We start from the raw sequence: 16,788 nt of genomic DNA, 5'->3' as shown, positions 1-16,788 counted from the left end.
CAAGAACAAAGCAAGATTTATTATGTGGACTAGATGTAAGAAAGACCTGTTCAGTAGGTTGTTTTCAGGAACACTGCTCTCTAGTGGTTGCTAAGATTTTCAGTCTTTTGCTTTTGATTTCATTTGCTCTAGTAAAATGGCAAAAAAAAAAAAAAAAATCATATATATATATTTGAATGATAATATAGGGAAACTCTCAGTGGTCCTCAACCTTTTAAACTTCAAGGCTGTACACTTTTAAAGTCACAATATGCAGGAATTCTGATTTTGTCAAACAGTGACCCCTAGAGTTGCTGTGGAGTACTGTTAACGTTACTGTCGTGAAATACCATTCACGCAAAGCATCTCTGCACTCAAGGCCTGATAACCATTCGAAGCTGTTGTATTAAAGGAGAACTCCGGTGCAAAATGAACCTTTGGTCTAATTACACATTGTTACCTAGTCAACCGTTATCTGAGATTTGTTTTCATGATTGCCGAATGTAAATAGTTTTATCTCTAAAAACAGTTTAGCCTATAACGCTAGTATAACGCTTGTATATAGGGCATAGAGTAATGGCAAATAAAATCGCTTGTTATTACCACTAACAAGGCTCAAAATAGCCCCACACTAACACGGTAGCATAATAAGTGTCCCTACATTCAAACCGAAGCATTGATAACTTTGTCAGTGTCCATACAGTTTAATAAGAAGATGTTTTTATACACACAGTCAACTTCGCGAATACAGGAAGAAGCCATCTTTGAAAAATAGTCTCTACCAGTCGATCTACGAACGCCGATCCAAGTGCGCTGACCATGGGAACCATAAAAATGACAGTTGTTGAAGGAACGAATTAAAACAAAAAAAAAACATGATTTTTAGCTGTTTTAATCTGATTTTAAAGCTTATTTTGTTTTATTTTTGATCCAGGCCCCCTAGTTGAGGACCACTGATGTAAATTAGACGTTCATGTAATGTAAACCTCTGTGACGTTAGAAATAAACAACAACAACAAAAGCAGTTCAGATTCAGAATTTGCCTTTATTCAGATCGACATGGACAATATTTTCATCGTTATGGAATCTGAAGGCTTCACAGTAAAAATCGCTTGCGTTGTTGGATTCACAAACACTCAGAAACACAAAACCAAACTACACAATTCCTCAATGTCACCGGTAGGGCTGTAGTTCATGGATAGTGAATGTAAAAACCCATTCATAGTTATGGAGAGCATCGGTTTGTGGTGATAAGGATGAAATGATGGCGATGGAGTAGAACACTATTTCGTCTGGTGGTTGCGATTTAGGCAATCTCCTCCTCGCCCTCCTCGAACTCACCCTCTTCGGCGGTGGCGTCCTGGTACTGCTGGTACTCAGACACCAGGTCGTTCATGTTGCTCTCTGCCTCGGTGAACTCCATCTCGTCCATGCCCTCGCCGGTGTACCAGTGCAAGAAAGCTTTGCGGCGGAACATAGCGGTGAACTGCTCAGAAATGCGTTTGAAGAGCTCCTGGATGGCCGTGCTGTTGCCGATGAAAGTGGCTGCCATTTTGAGCCCGCGTGGTGGGATGTCGCAAACAGCGGTCTTGACATTGTTGGGAATCCACTCGACGAAGTAGCTGCTGTTCTTGTTTTGGACGTTCAGCATCTGCTCGTCCACCTCCTTCATGGACATGCGTCCGCGGAAGACGGCGGCCACGGTCAGGTAGCGGCCGTGACGCGGGTCACAGGCGGCCATCATGTTCTTGGCGTCGAACATCTGCTGTGTGAGCTCGGGAACTGAGAGAGAGCGGTACTGCTGGCTGCCTCGGCTGGTGAGTGGAGCGAAGCCTGGCATGAAGAAGTGGAGACGCGGGAAGGGCACCATGTTGACTGCCAGTTTGCGAAGGTCTGCGTTGAGCTGGCCGGGGAAGCGGAGGCAGGTTGTCACGCCGCTCATGGTGGCGGAGACGAGATGGTTGAGGTCACCGTAGGTTGGTGTGGTGAGCTTGAGCGTGCGGAAGCAGATGTCATAAAGAGCCTCGTTGTCGATGCAGTAGGTCTCGTCAGTGTTCTCCACCAGCTGGTGGACGGACAGCGTGGCGTTGTAGGGCTCCACCACGGTGTCGGACACCTTGGGTGAGGGCACCACGCTGAAGGTGTTCATGATGCGGTCGGGATACTCCTCGCGGATCTTGCTGATAAGGAGAGTTCCCATGCCGGAGCCGGTGCCTCCGCCGAGAGAGTGAGTGAGCTGGAAGCCTTGCAGGCAGTCGCAGCTTTCTGCTTCCTTACGGACAACATCCAGTACTGAGTCCACCAGCTCTGCTCCTTCTGTGTAGTGACCTTTGGCCCAGTTGTTTCCAGCACCACTCTGACCTACAATTATTAAAATACAAATTGAGCATTGACAATCCCTTTCGAGGAAAGTCAGTTTACTCTTTGGCCATATTTGCAATGCTTCCTGGGTAGAACCTGATTACCAAGTGCATCAATCATTGTTGATCCTGGAACCAATCAACCAACCAGGTTTAGGCTCATAGCCTGGGTTAGGTGCTTCAACATCAGTGTGATTCACATATCATTTTCCTCTGGTTTAAGGGATAAAAAATGGGTATAGGATTAGGTTTAGGGATATGGCCGGGATAAAATTTTCAGACGGAATGTCTTGACCCAGGAATTCGTCTAACTCTGAAAAATCAGGACTCTTGGCAGCTATTTTGGGTATCCTAGACCGTGTCCTTTCTCCTTGAATGGGGGAATCGTGAAATCCCTTAACCTGCTGATGTCCATACTCATGCCCCATGCCAGGTTTCTAAGGGAACTGAAGCTTCTATGGCTCTCTATTGGTTCTTTTATTTAGAAGGCGGGGCTTATTCTGCCATATTCCACATTGCACTTCTACCATTCGTAGTAATACAAGTGCACTGTCCTTGTCCTGGTATATCTATAGTCTTTGGGGTGTTCATTCTGACACAAATTTTTCAGGCATTCATCAAGTCAAATCTGAACTCCTACTAGCATCTAAAAGAAAAACTTCATTTTTGTCGGTGTGGATTCATACCTACTAATTGCACTCATTACAATGTGAGTTCATACCCTACTTTTGTTATATCCATCATTGTGCTGGTATTTGATAAATGCTTACCAAACACAAAGTTGTCAGGTCTAAATATCTGACCAAAGGGTCCCGAACGAACCGAATCCATCGTGCCAGGCTCCAGGTCCACCAAGATGGCCCGGGGAACATACTTCCCACCTAAACAGAGAGACAGAAAGAGTAGGTCAGACGGACCAGACAATTGAAAACTTGGTCAACTGGTCTTTCTATCTTCCTTTTTCTGCAATGATTCAGGCCTTCAGAATGATAGCAGAACTCAAGCTCAAGTGTAAAGCCTCATGATCATAGAGGCTTTCGCACCGGGTATAGGAACTCAGTTATAGGAACTAGCCACTAGGGTGGTTCCCTGAGAACACAATGTTCCCCTGGGGCATTGCATTCGCGCCGCCAGTAGGAAGTGACGTAAGCTGGCCGACAACGATGTCATAGCATGGTATTTAACAATATCAACAACTGGAGAATAGAGGACGCCATGATCGGAGCTGTGTTTTTGTTGTGTGTCATGGGTTTTGTGATAACTAATATGGAACAGACATATAGATATGCGATTGAAAGAGCAAAAAGGAGGGCTGAGAGACAAAATTTCCTGTGACAACTTAAAGGGTTAGTTCACCCAAAAATGAAAATTAAGTCATTAATTACTCACCCCCATGCTGTTCCAACCCCGTAAGACCTTCGTTCATCTTCGGAACACAAATAAAGATATTTTTGATTGAATCTGAGAGCTAGATCAGTCCTACATAGACGGCCTAAGGGACTGGCTCTTGACGGCCCATAAAGTCATTAAAGAAAAGGTTTAAATATTCCATGTGCCTACAGCGGCTCAATTATAAGTTTATCAAGCGACGAGACTACTTTTTGTGCGAAAAAAACATAAATAACGACTTTATTCCACTATTCCATTACTTCCTTATGGGCGCATGCGCGAGAACTGAGACGAGGACGTTCTCATTCGTCTACTTCTTGTTACCGGCTGCTCACCGCTTAGGAGTTTTACCGCCACCTACCGTATAAGATGATGTGCTGATATAGCTGGAAGCGCAAAACTTTCTGTTTACAAGCAGAGGAAGATGCACGCTGTGCACTTAAAAGCCTTTAATCTTCTCAAAAAACGACAGTGTTCCTTATAATCCGGAGCGCCTTATATATGGATCATCATTTTATACGGTAGGTGGCGGTAAAACTCCTAAGCGGCGAGCAGCCGGTAACAAAAAGTAGACGAATGAGAACGTCCTCGTCTCAGTTCTCGCGCATGCGCCCATAAGGAAGTAATGGAATAGTGGAATAAAGTCGTTATTTATGTTTTTTTCGCACAAAAAGTAGTCTCGTCGCTTGATAAACTTATAATTGAGCCGCTGTAGGCACATGGAATATTTAAACCTTTTCTTTAATGACTTTATGGGCCGTCAAGAGCCAGTCCCTTTGGCAGTCTATGTAGGACTGATCCAGCTCTCAGATTCAATCAAAAATATCTTTATTTGTGTTCCGAAGATGAACGAAGGTCTTACGGGGTTGGAACAGCATGGGGGTGAGTAATTAATGACTTAATTTTCATTTTTGGGTGAACTAACCCTTTAAGAGTGCTGCATATCATTGAGGCTGAGGAAAGAACACCGCTGACAAAGAAGACAGGTACATGATGTTAACATTATCTTTATGTATGTTTATGCCTTATTGCTGTTTTCCATGTTCATGGAGCACGTAAATGTAAACTGTGTAAAAATGGCGGGTGCTGTTGTTTCGCATGCATTTAGCCAATCAGCGTACACTTACGTCACTGGTAGTTCCTATTATGCTGGGTTTGTCCCCACACTCTGAAGTAGGAGCTAAATTGGTTCTCACAAAAGGTGTTCGTATAACTAAAATCTTTCCCAGTTCCTGCGGTACATAGACACCAAATAGCTACAGAAACTATGGAAACGTTAATATGGTGTGAAAGCCCCTCATGTTACACACTGTGATTTGAGAACAATCCAAAGAGCATCAGCTTGGTTTTTGTCATTCTTTAATGCAAAGGAGTTAAAAATAGTGAAAAATTGTCTCTTGTTTAATTTAATTTCATACAAATTTAAAACTGAACACTTTATTTCCATGTTTACATAGTATTTTTTAAATATAACTGTATACTAAGGAACACTTATTTAATATTAATATTTTGAATTAGCCTGTATTTTTATATTTGGATTGATATTTCTAAATTTTTAATTTATTATTTCAGGTTTTATTTCAGTTTTAGTTTAATTTTATTTCAGTAATTTTAGTCCTTCACCAGTTGACAAGCTACAGTATGCAGCATTTATTTACATTTTATTTAGTTTAAGGTTTTTTCATCAGATATTTATCGTTTCATTTAACAATTTGGTTTTAAAAGATATTTAACGACAACAATAATATATTCAATGCTGTCTCAGGCTTTTGGATCTCACTTTATTTATGCTGTCATAAAAATATCACAATATTTATTTAAATATTTCAGAAAGGTGCAGAATGTAATCTTTAAGATATTAACAAAAATAAAATAAATACCTGAGGCCTCATTGTAGTAAACACTGATCCTGTCTAGCTGCAGGTCACTGTCTCCATGATATGTTCCTGTTGGATCAATGCCATGCTCATCACTGATAACCTCCCAGAACTGAGAGAGAGAGAGAGAGAGAGAGAGAGGGGGGGGGGGGGGGGGGGACAAACAACAGGGCGGAGGCCAGAGAGCGAGAGGCAGAGGAAGATAGAGAAACTGAGTAAAGCATCATATTTATCTGGTTAGAAATATAAAACCAAGAATGCATATATGGGCCTATTGTGTGTGTATTTTTAAAGGAGTATCTCCAATTTGTGTTTCGAACGTTTGGAAAAAAATAAATCCGAAAAATAAATAGTTGCTATAACAATGTGATGTTATTTTCTTTCAGCGATGTAGGTTTCGAATGCTTATGTAACTATATTATATGAATATGTAATAGCCTATATTTGCGAAATATTAAATACTAAAGTAGAATATTTTATTCCCATATGCTATTAAAGCGACATTATTGTCGATAAGAGGAACCAATGCAACAATTCAACCTCATTGTTCATCAAATACCCTGAAGGGTAGTTAACTGTAATAATCGATTATCGCTATTATAAAAAGGGGAAACAGAAGGAATGTTCGACTCCCAATCGTAGCGACAATGAATGAGTTGTTTCCTCTCCCAGTCTCTTCGCAATGTGTTCAGATTGGGCAAATGCGTCTTTAAATCCTGCATGCAGCTGATGAATGCGGCCGAATGATTCTGGTAGATTCTTTAAGGGCGGATGAGTCGCCTCGGAGAGCATCGCGTGCATTTTTCCAATCTGAGCCGTCCGTTCTCTAACAAGATATTTGTCTTTTTACCTTGGCTCCAATCTGGTTGCCGCACTGGCCGGCTTGCAGGTGCACAATCTCGCGCATGATGCAGCAGGAGGGTCGAGACGGAACCGAGGGGTTAGCTGTCTTCTGCACACTCACGGATTGAGCTGCTTTTTTTCTGCTCGTTCTCTAATAACGCCCGCCTCTGGACTCCGTTACTGGGCTGAACGTGTGGTGCAAGATAACGTCATCGCTGTGGCAACAGAGGCTGGAGGAGAGAGGAGGAGGAGGAGGAGCTTAAACTCGTGGAGACTCCGGGTAGGATGCTGAGAGGAGAGGCGACTCCCTGTAAGGACCACTAACTATAAAAGACGTCTGAAAAATATAGGAAAGGGGAAATAGAGAATGGCATCTTAAGTTACAGAACATGTTAATTTACGTTAACCTGCGAATTAACTTCTCTGCAATGATACCTTTACTTAAATATATTATAAGCGAAAACACATCCGATAAACCACTAAATATGAATTTAACACCCCATATTATATTATACTAACCACTAGTTTATATTAATCGATAAACTACTCAGTTATTATAATTATAAGGCACTATGGGTTTTGATAATTGTATTTTACTGTTAACAGCATTGCCTTATAATAACAGCAGTTTATCGATTCATATTAAGAACTTGACATATGTAGGCTATAGGCTACCTATTTAATAAGGTTTGGGTAGGTATGAAATCAATTTATAGGTTGAAATATCAGCTCGACCGTGGGCACGACCGGTGCTGTTTAAATGGGCATGATGATGCTTCTGTGCTCCAATGCATGGCGTGAATTATACACAATTATACACAAATAAGGAAATGAAAGTATAAATACTAATTTTAAAAATACTTTTTTTTCTTTTTTTTTGTATATTTATTTATTTATATATTTTTGCTTTTTTTTACATTTATTTGTATATTTATTTATTTAAGTATTTATTTATTTATTTTTAATCAAGTCAGCTTTGGCATTCCATAGCAGATGTGATTAGGCCATAATTTACATTCTTAATCAATAAATAAAAATTTTGAGGGAGAGATAGCCTACTAAGGTTATGTCTTAAGGTAGCCTATTGGAGTAAGAATAATAAAACATTTGACAAATCATTTATATAGGCTACAAATCAGAAATAATGAGGGTCCAAGAATGGACCCCCGAGGAACCCCACAGATTAATTTAGCTTTTCTAGAATACTAACACCTAAACAAACAAACAAACAAACAAACAGTCTTCTATTACTATTTAACTTAGTCTAAACCTAATTATAAAAATCTAATAATCTGTACTATTCACATACTATCCCTTGCTTACTCAGAAAACTCAAGTTAAGATTAATTGTTTGGTTTGAGTGCCATTTTTTCCAGATTTTTCCAAAATTGTAAAGCAATTGCATAATTTGATGTATAAATTATACAATTACATTTAAATAATTAGAATTGTTGTTTTGTATTACTTTGGATTAATGAGATTTGCATGCGTGTCACAATGCATAAATATAAACTTATATTCATATCCACAAGTTTCTACGCCCCATGAGGCCTTGCGTCAAAAGTGGGCGCGACTTCCGGTTGGAAGTAAACAAAGCGCGATTTGACATGCTTGACACTCGTTCATTCAACAGTTGACAGTCATTCAAGTTATAGCGATCCAAACTAGCTAACGATGTGGGAACACAACCTCAACGAAATTCAAAAGGGTGAAATAACAGTACTTCTACCCTCCGCAGTAGTTGATTGGGAGTATTATAATAACATTATTAATAATCAATACTCATCAAGGCATGGTGACAGACAGTTGTGCGAGCTGACAAACAATTAAAATAAAAAATACACACTTAGTCATTGTGCTTTGGAGTTTATTCAAAATTATAAATGAATGTGCTGCTTGAATACATTAACTGGCACATTTGGTATTCTGTCAACACAGGCTTTGATCCTGAGTTTAGGTGTAACATCAGTAGAGAACAGCCAAACACATGCTGATAGAGTTTATAGAATATTAAGAATTTAAACAAATGTACACAGGAAGATTCGTCGTCTTTTGGGAGGTTGATGGAAACTACAGTCGTTGGCAGGATCACTGTGATTTCGTTTTCAGCTTATGTTCAAAACAATCCCGTTTAAGCCACTAAATTAGTTTAGTCCGGTTATACATACAACCGCGAACAGCACATGTTGTCCCTGAGCTCCGTAACGACATCTCTCATAAAGATTTGCGTCTTTAAATAGTAAAATAATTCTCCGAAAAACAGCTAGCCTCTTCGCTAACTAACACACAAAATACCATTGGAATGCTACTTCCGCCGCGTCACCGGAAGTTTCACCCACTGTATTTTTTACAGGAGCGCCCCTCGGAAACTTGTGGATACACAATAATCAAATAAAAGTTCCATGAAGAGCCTTTAACAACCTTTCCACAAAATATTCTTATAATCGAAAAAAGTTGTATTACATAGTGAAGGACTTTTTACACCAACAATTCTTTTCAATAAAAGTTTTTTTTTTGGGGTACTTCCGTGGCATCGCCGTGAAAACCTCCTTTTGGAAACTTATTGTGTATATATTAATAATGGATTTATTGCGATGTATGGGTAGCAGAACTTAAATGGTGAAACCACACCTACTATTTGAAGGGGATCAACAACCACCATCTCTCTATCCTTCAACAATCACTTCTAGTTTTACTAGTTCAGTGTGCTCAGACCCCTCCCTCTCTACTGTTGCATGTCAAGACAGACACATTATCAGCACTGTGCGCCATGAAACCAGAACACCTGTAGATGTCTAACGCAGACAACAAGCCCTCCTCTTAAACCCCGAAGAAAGCAGTACCTGCTACAGGACATGTCTGCAAACCTTCCCGAAGAGGACCTCTCCTGTCCCGTGTGCTGCGACATCTTCAAGGATCCGGTGCTTTTGCCATGTAGCCACAGTTTCTGCCGGAGCTGTCTGGAGCACTTCTGGGAGAGCGCAGTCGTTCGCAGCTGCCCCGTCTGCAGGAGAAAAGCCTCCAAGAAAAGCCCTCTTTCAAACCGGGCCCTCAAAAACCTGTGTGAAGCTTTTCAGCTGGGGAAAGGCCAGGGCGGTGTGCCTGGATCAAACACCCTGTGCTGGAGACATGGGGAAAAGCTCAAACTCTTCTGTCTGGTGGACCAGGAGCCCATCTGCGTGGTGTGCCAAGCCTCAAAAATGCACAAAGGTCACGACTGCTCTCCCACGGAAGAGGCGGCTCTGGACTGCAAGGTAGAGTTTGACAGAGACACATTGTTTCGACACACTGTGTAACATTGTGTTGCTCTTCTCAAGATTTGCAGCAGCAGGGCATAAGAATGCTGTTTATCAAGTTTGCTTTGACATTATCACAGTGTTCGGCCAAAAAGATCATGGCAGGCTTTCAAACAACACCTTCTTCATTCCCCTTGTTCGAGCTCCCATTGTGGCATATGCGCCCCATTGTATTCTGGGAAAATGGGATCAACTCTATCCAAAATGTGACATAAATCTTTCAAAGTGTACTGGAATGAGTTGTTCATATCGTTTTTCTGCACTGGTTGTTCTCATCTAGTGAGTTGTAGGTCTGTTCTGAAAAAATACACAATGCTAAATGCATATAGGCCTAGTTTCACAGACAGGGCTTAGATGGAGTCAGAATTAGGCCTTAGTTAACTTAAATTATGACATTTAAGTAGCTTTTATAAACTTGCTTTAGAAAAAAAAACATTACTGGTGTGCATCATGAGACAAAACAAACTGACTCAATAAAATATTCCATTGCAATTCACTTTTAGTTAACTGTTAACTTTCAGCTCCAACATCCATTTTAACCTGGGACTAGAATGGTCAGTTCACCCAAAAATGTAAATTATCCCATTATTTACTCTCTCTCAAGCCATTCAAGGCGTATATGACTATATTTAAAAGAAAAAAAAATAAATCTGTATAATGGAGTAAAATGAAGCCTGATATTTTGACCTAAAAAGTGCATCCATCCATCATAAAAGTAATCTATATTCATCTATATGATTATCTATATTCAAAACTTTATTAACTATAATCACTGGTTTCTTCACTGTAAAAAAATATTTTCAAGATTTGTTATCACAACATATTTTCTTTTGTCAAATCAACTTTATAATAATTTATTTAGTTGAGATAACGTATTATTTTGAGTTTCTGATTAAATTAATCTCCTTCATTGTGTTAACTCACTTTTTCCAGTTCAATCAACTTAAAATTTGAAGGCAACCCAGGTTACTTACTTTTTTAAGTTAAACCAACACTATTTTTTTACAGTGTAGTAATCACAACATTTTTTCTTTTGTCAAATCAACTTAAATAATTTATTTAGTTCAGATAACATATCATTTTGAGTTTCTGATGATTAAATCTTTCTCACTCATTGTATTAACTCACTTTTTCCAGTTCAATGAACTTAAAATTTGAAGGCAACCAGGTTACTTACTTTTTTAAGTTAAACCATCAATATTTTTTTACAGTCCATATACAAGTCTAGTTCAGGAAGAAGAGTGACCTCTGACCTGACGCATGTTAATATAACTCTGAATGTGTTTGGCTGAAAGTCTTGAGGATGAGTAAATTATGAGATCGTTTTCATTTTTGGGTGAACTAACCCTGCCTTGTCTGTGAAACTGGGCAATAGTAAGGCATGGCAGCGAAATAAACAAACATATTAACTTTTAATTTTGATGCCCAGAGCAAAATCTTGTTCCTGAAGCACTGTTTTGCGCACATTACATTGAGAAATATATCCTTATTTTACTTTAAAAAAAATATTATCCATTGCAGGACGAAATGTGTGCTGCCATGAAGATACTGCAACATAAGCTGGAATTATTCAATAAAGCAAGACAATCTTCAGCCTTTACTTTGGAGCACATTAAGGTAAATATTTTGTTTGAGCAGATTTTTGTCAGGAGGTCAGTCGGTATATTCCTTCAATGTCACTTATTTGTCTTAGAATCAGGCTCAGCGGGTTGAGAGACAGATGAAGGATGAGTTTCTCAAGCTTCATCAGTTTCTGTATGAGGAGGAAGAGCGCAGGTTATCAGAACTGAAGGAGGAGGAAGAGCGGCGGGTCGCGGCAATGAAGAACAGAGACGACGATAATGGAATGAGGATAGCGTCTCTTACAGACATGGTCAGGACAATGGAGCAAACCATGAACGCTGAAGATTTAACATTACTGCAGGTGAGAATTTTTACATCTTTTTGAATAACATGTTCGTCTCATTTCACGCAACACAGTCTCATCCCAAAAAGTCATATAACTGACGTTTTGGGACGTCTTTTGACCATACGTCAATATCCGCCTTTTTAGGGCCCCCTTAAACGTCGGTAGATGGCGATCCCGGGCCGTCATACAACTGACGCTTTACCTTTAACGTCAGTAAGGTGACGGGTTAGGTTTAGGGTTAGGTTTAGGTATGGGGTAGAGTTAGGATCCCATAACCTCATCTACCGACGTTTAAGGGGGCCCTAAAAAGGCGAATATTGACGTATGGTAAAAAGACGTCCCAAAACGTCAGTTATATGACGTCTTGGGATGAGACCGGGTTGTTTTACGACTGTAACCGAAACGCTGCGTCGAGAATCGAAACATTGGGGAATGCCTTCGGGCATGAAGCGTCCGAAGTCAACTATTCAATCTCGATTGGCGTAGCCTAATCACATCACTCGTGACGTCGCATGTGACGGTGATACGGAAGCTACAAAAGGACGCCGGATCATAACAGCGTCAGCTTCTGACTGGTCAAAGCACGTCGTTCTCAGGAGCGCGAAAAGAAATGTTAGATGAGAGGTGAAGGCAAGAGTGAACCTCGTACATCAGTTATGAGGTTTCCGTAGATAACCAACTGTCTAATTGAAACAAGGGCGATAACTCCTTGCCCTTGATACATATCTAGATAGATCTAACTCCTACCAGCCCGAGGCCTAACAAAGGGGAGGCACACTGAATAGTTTCTCCTTAATGTTCGCCATGAGTGACTGACAACACCAAAGACTAACAGGTTGATAAAGCTTGCTGAAGACCAGAAGCTAACGCTGTTATGATCGCCGTTACATGGGACGTCATGAGTGACGTGATAATGATTAGGCTATGCCAATCGAGATTGAATAGTCAACATGACATCATGACTTTTGCGTAAACATACACGCCACTTTCGAGTCAAATGGCGTTTTATCTCGACGCATTTTGAGCTATCCGCGTGTATGTGTGTGTGTGTACGCCATTAACGTCCGAGTGATTCCGCGTGTCTGTACACGTCGTCAAATGTCCGCGCGAAACGAAGCAAAATGTAGATCTACATCTGGGGAGCGATATTTTTTTTCCTAGGATGGCAAGGGAACGGTCATAAACGCCATTAACCCCAGTGACGGTTAGGTTTAGGGACGGGGTTGAGGTAAGTCATATATTTATATATGCAGTAATAACGTTAAGTCAACGGCGTTCATAAACACGCTGAAAAGCGATTGATAGCACGCCAAAAATGGAAATACGAATTGGCGTGTCATACACACGCTACTTCATGAGATCAGTCTGCAATAGTTGACTTCAGACGCTTCAGGCCGAAGGCATTCCCCAATGTGTCGATTCTCGACGCAGCGCGAAAGGGCACTCATTCTCGTTCATTCACTCATTCACCTTTATCTTTTACAGAACTTCAAAGCTACAATAGAGGGGTAAGTATAACGATGACTTTCTTTTTGTTACTTTTTTCCTTTGCTTTCTCCTTTTTTGTGTACTATTGTTTCTAATTCAGTGGCTCTGCGAAACATGTGGGTCGCAGCCTAAAAATGTTTACGGGGGAACCATGTACAGTACAAAATATGTTCTATGTGTTGTTCTTGACCTATTAGACTGGTCGCTAAAGTTGCTAAGCAATACAGGCCTAAGAGTTTATGATTAGATCATTATTGCTGAGATTATTATGTTTCTAGCATGTGATGTTTGAAATCAGTTCTTCTAACCCTAATTGATGGAGTGTGTAGCTTTTAATTTCTTAAACAACCACGTTTATGATGATGCATCATGCCCATGTTTCAGAATGACAATGTCAAGATTCATCAGGCTCAGATTGTGAAAGAATAGTGCATGGTTGCATAGCAACGACAGACGCCACGGCAAAATCGGACCGACTTTTACTATTAATAATAAAAGATAAGCTAATGTGCATTGTAAAATGTCAGTAAAATATCTTTTTTTGTATTATTCTTTTTATAAAAATGATTTAGAGGCTGAAATGTGTCAGGCTACTATAAAACCTTTTTTTGGTCAAAATTCAATTTTAACGTGTACATGTTGGTAGATAACATGTTGCAAGACACTCCTTTAAAATCTGGCCATCATTTTTAATACTATTATTTTAATGTTTATGTAAACAAAAAGTACATAATGATGCTAATTTTATTTGTTATTTGCTGGTTTTGGACATAAAACCTTTATTTTTTTGTGTAGTAGTAGTACTTTTTGAATTAGATTCTGTGATAACCGTGATCATTATGATCTCTAGTTATTATGTACTATAAAATCAACTATAATTGGTTTTATAATTGATTTAATAATTGACTATAATTACAGTATAATATGCAAAGTACAATTTTCTATAAAAAATACATCTCTGTCATTTAAGGGCGACATATGTAGGCTTGCAAAAACTCTTTTAGGTCTAAAACAATTAGGATAGCTGTTAATATGAGAGTTATGAGACATTATTTAAGAGATTTAAGTATTGTATTACACATGAGTAGCTCTCGGCCACTTTCATTTTTAAAAAGTAGCTTGGTTGGAGACCCCTGCTTTACAGTACTGGACTCTTGCATTGACAATACAAGATCTTGGCTAAAAATTGATGAACATCTTGAGGAAAATAAATGTTGTGAGGCTACTTTCATCAAGAGGTCCATCAATTTTTGGTCAAGATCTTCTATTGTCAAAGCAAGAGTCCAGTACTCTTTAAAGTATATACACAGTAAATGTACGATATTAGCATTTTTTGCAGAACATGGAGCACATTGCAGGATCCAGAATGCATGTCTGGATCTTTGTTGGATGAATCTAAGTATCTTGGGAATCTTAAGTACAAGGTCTGGGAGAACATGCAGGCAGTTGCCCCTTACAGTAAGTACCTCTTTAAAGTAAAGGCCATGTGTTGGTTCATTTTGAAGGGTTAATGTAGTTAATTTATTTTGCTGCGTAGTTCTAAGTATTTAAAGCTATAGGTTAATCATATCATGGCTGATAGGACCACATACTGCATATTGGAATTTTGTGATGTCATATTAGCTATATTTTAATCAAATTACAATGCAATTAGTCAAAGAAAGAATGGTTTGAATCATGATAAAACAATATAAAAAAATAAACTTGGACTCAAAACGTTCAATCAAAGTATTAAAATCCAAACTAGTAAAGTTTGTAAAGGAAAAATGTGCAAAATATAGTCTCCCCTTTTATTGAATTACTCTGTTTTAAAGCCAATATATGTTATTTAGCCTACATGATTTGAACAGAACCAAATGTAGAGTTTATGTGTGTTCACGAATCGGTTCATCATTGAAAAGTATATAATGACACACACACAAAAAACACTAAAGAACCTGTAAATGACAAATTAAAAGCCAAGTGTTGATGTATTAGTAGGGTAAATTATTCTGCCGAATAAAATCCAGTCAAGTTTCACAATGGCAATTTTACCAAATCCAAATCATGGTTTTGAAAATGCTAAAACAAAATGGTTTGGATATGCCAAACTGTCATGGAAGTGTGTGACACTGAGTGTGAACGTGTATTTGTCTGGGTTGTGTCAAGAAGAACATCCGGTGTAAAACCTGTGCAAAATCAAATTGTGCGTGTGTGTGTGTGAAGATCAATTAACATCAATTTTCACATAACAAATGGAATACTCTGAGTCATACATGAATGATTGGGTTTTTGTAAACGCACTTTAGTTGCATTGCCTGGACAATTAGTTAATTCAATCAAGGAAATTTTGGGGAGTTATAAGCATATCAGTGTATATGTAAACATGCTCAATGTATGTTTTCAACTTCTGTTTTCTTTCGTCAGGCCCAATAATTCTGGACCCAAACACAGCCCACCCTTGCTTGACGCTCTCCGATGACCTCACCAGTCTCCACTATAGCACCCCAAACCAAGGGCTCCCCAATAACCCTGAGCGTTTTCACATCAGTGCAGAGGTGCTGGGTTGCACTGGCTTTAACTCAGCAAGCCACAGCTGGGAGGTCGAGGTTGGGGACAACGAGGACTGGATCCTGGGCTTGGCCAGCGAGCATGTGAAGAGAGATCAGGAAGTACCTGCGAGACCAGAGAATGGCTTCTGGACCATCTGCCTTCGTGATGGGCAGTACAGGGCTATGGCATCACCACCAACATCTCTAAAAGTGGAGGACAAACTGCAGAGGGTCTTGGTTCAGCTGAACTGGGACCGAGGGGAGGTGATTTTTTCAAAGCCTTCATGTCAGGAAATTATTTACACTTTCAAACAGGTCTTTGCAGAAAGGTTATTGCCATACTTTTACACGCAAAGCAAGCATCCTTTGCGAATTCTATCCAAGCCTGTGTTGGTGTCTTTATGAAAGTATCATTTAAAAAAAAAAAAGAAATTATAATTTTGAAAATATATATCTGTGAAACTACACATTTGACAGATGCTTAAAGCGATTTATGTTTTATAAGTTCATCCATCTCGTGGAAATCAACCCCTGATCTTGCCATGCTCTACTGTTTGAGCTAAAGCAGACAGTAGGGTAACATAACCTCTTAGTAGTACACTACACTTCTATTAAATAGATGCACACTGCATGGTATTGGTATTGAGTAGCCCAAAGAGTTCTCTAAGGGGCTGTTTACACGAAACAGTTTTTAAACTAAAAACGAAATACTGTTTATACGTTTTGGCCGTTTATTTACATAAATGAGACGAGGGACCTTTAGGGGGTTTCAAAGTGCATGTTTTTGAAAAACGTGAAAGAAAAACTTTGTTTTTAGTACATCGATGTTGTGTAAACATGTCCTTAATGTGCCTGTGACCTTGATTTACAATTTTGTTTTCTACACATTCATATGCAAGCTTTTCTTTATTGCTATTAAAAAAAAAAACATTCAAACAAATGCCCTTTGTTTTTTTGAATCTGTCAGTGATTATCCCAGTGAGGAGGCACTTGTTCTCTCGGATAACTTCCAAAAGACAAAAAAAAAATTGATGTGTTATATTATATTATACAATATGTGCTTCAAATGGCTCTGCATGTTCCAAACTGAGGAATAGGGTCTTATCTTAAAAAAAA

The 16,788-nt window shown here is 39.3% G+C and overlaps 2 protein-coding genes across 2 annotated transcripts; one reads left to right on the top strand and one right to left on the bottom strand.

Annotated features, from left to right (window-relative positions):
• Positions 1-1,004: 1,004 nt before the first annotated feature.
• tubb4bl (tubulin, beta 4B class IVb-like) lies at positions 1,005-6,615 on the bottom strand. The gene is made up of 4 exons (XM_039662872.2): positions 6,456-6,615; positions 5,609-5,717; positions 3,110-3,220; positions 1,005-2,340 (listed from the first exon to the last, which is right to left on the bottom strand). Exons 1-4 carry the CDS (start codon positions 6,510-6,512, stop codon positions 1,286-1,288), a joined length of 1,332 nt encoding a protein of 443 aa, XP_039518806.1. The 5' UTR covers positions 6,513-6,615; the 3' UTR covers positions 1,005-1,285.
• Positions 6,616-6,769: 154 nt separating this feature from the next.
• On the top strand, positions 6,770-16,587 carry LOC120473167 (nuclear factor 7, brain). The gene is made up of 6 exons (XM_039662871.2): positions 6,770-9,702; positions 11,266-11,361; positions 11,438-11,668; positions 13,139-13,161; positions 14,481-14,599; positions 15,548-16,587. Exons 1-6 carry the CDS (start codon positions 9,304-9,306, stop codon positions 16,075-16,077), a joined length of 1,398 nt encoding a protein of 465 aa, XP_039518805.2. The 5' UTR covers positions 6,770-9,303; the 3' UTR covers positions 16,078-16,587.
• Positions 16,588-16,788: the final 201 nt, after the last annotated feature.

The sequence above is a fragment of the Pimephales promelas genome, chromosome 3 (genome assembly GCF_988280905.1).
Source record: "Pimephales promelas chromosome 3, fPimPro1.hap1.1, whole genome shotgun sequence".
Classification (NCBI taxonomy): domain Eukaryota; kingdom Metazoa; phylum Chordata; class Actinopteri; order Cypriniformes; family Leuciscidae; genus Pimephales; species Pimephales promelas.
This window is presented reverse-complemented; position numbering and strand designations above follow the sequence as displayed.

Bases quoted from the DNA above. Each gene is read 5' to 3' on its own strand.
- LOC120473167 (XM_039662871.2), top strand. From the start codon at position 9,304: ATGTCTGCAAACCTTCCCGAAGAGGACCTCTCCTGTCCCGTGTGCTGC. The intron at 11,669-13,138 runs GTGAGAATTTTT...TATCTTTTACAG, and splicing joins AAGATTTAACATTACTGCAG to AACTTCAAAGCTACAATAGA. The intron at 14,600-15,547 runs GTAAGTACCTCT...TTCTTTCGTCAG, and splicing joins GCAGGCAGTTGCCCCTTACA to GCCCAATAATTCTGGACCCA.
- tubb4bl (XM_039662872.2), bottom strand. From the start codon at position 6,512: ATGCGCGAGATTGTGCACCTGCAAGCCGGCCAGTGCGGCAACCAGATT. The intron at 3,221-5,608 runs GTATTTATTTTA...CTCTCTGTTTAG, and splicing joins TTACTACAATGAGGCCTCAG to GTGGGAAGTATGTTCCCCGG. The intron at 2,341-3,109 runs GTAAGCATTTAT...TAATAATTGTAG, and splicing joins ACCTGACAACTTTGTGTTTG to GTCAGAGTGGTGCTGGAAAC.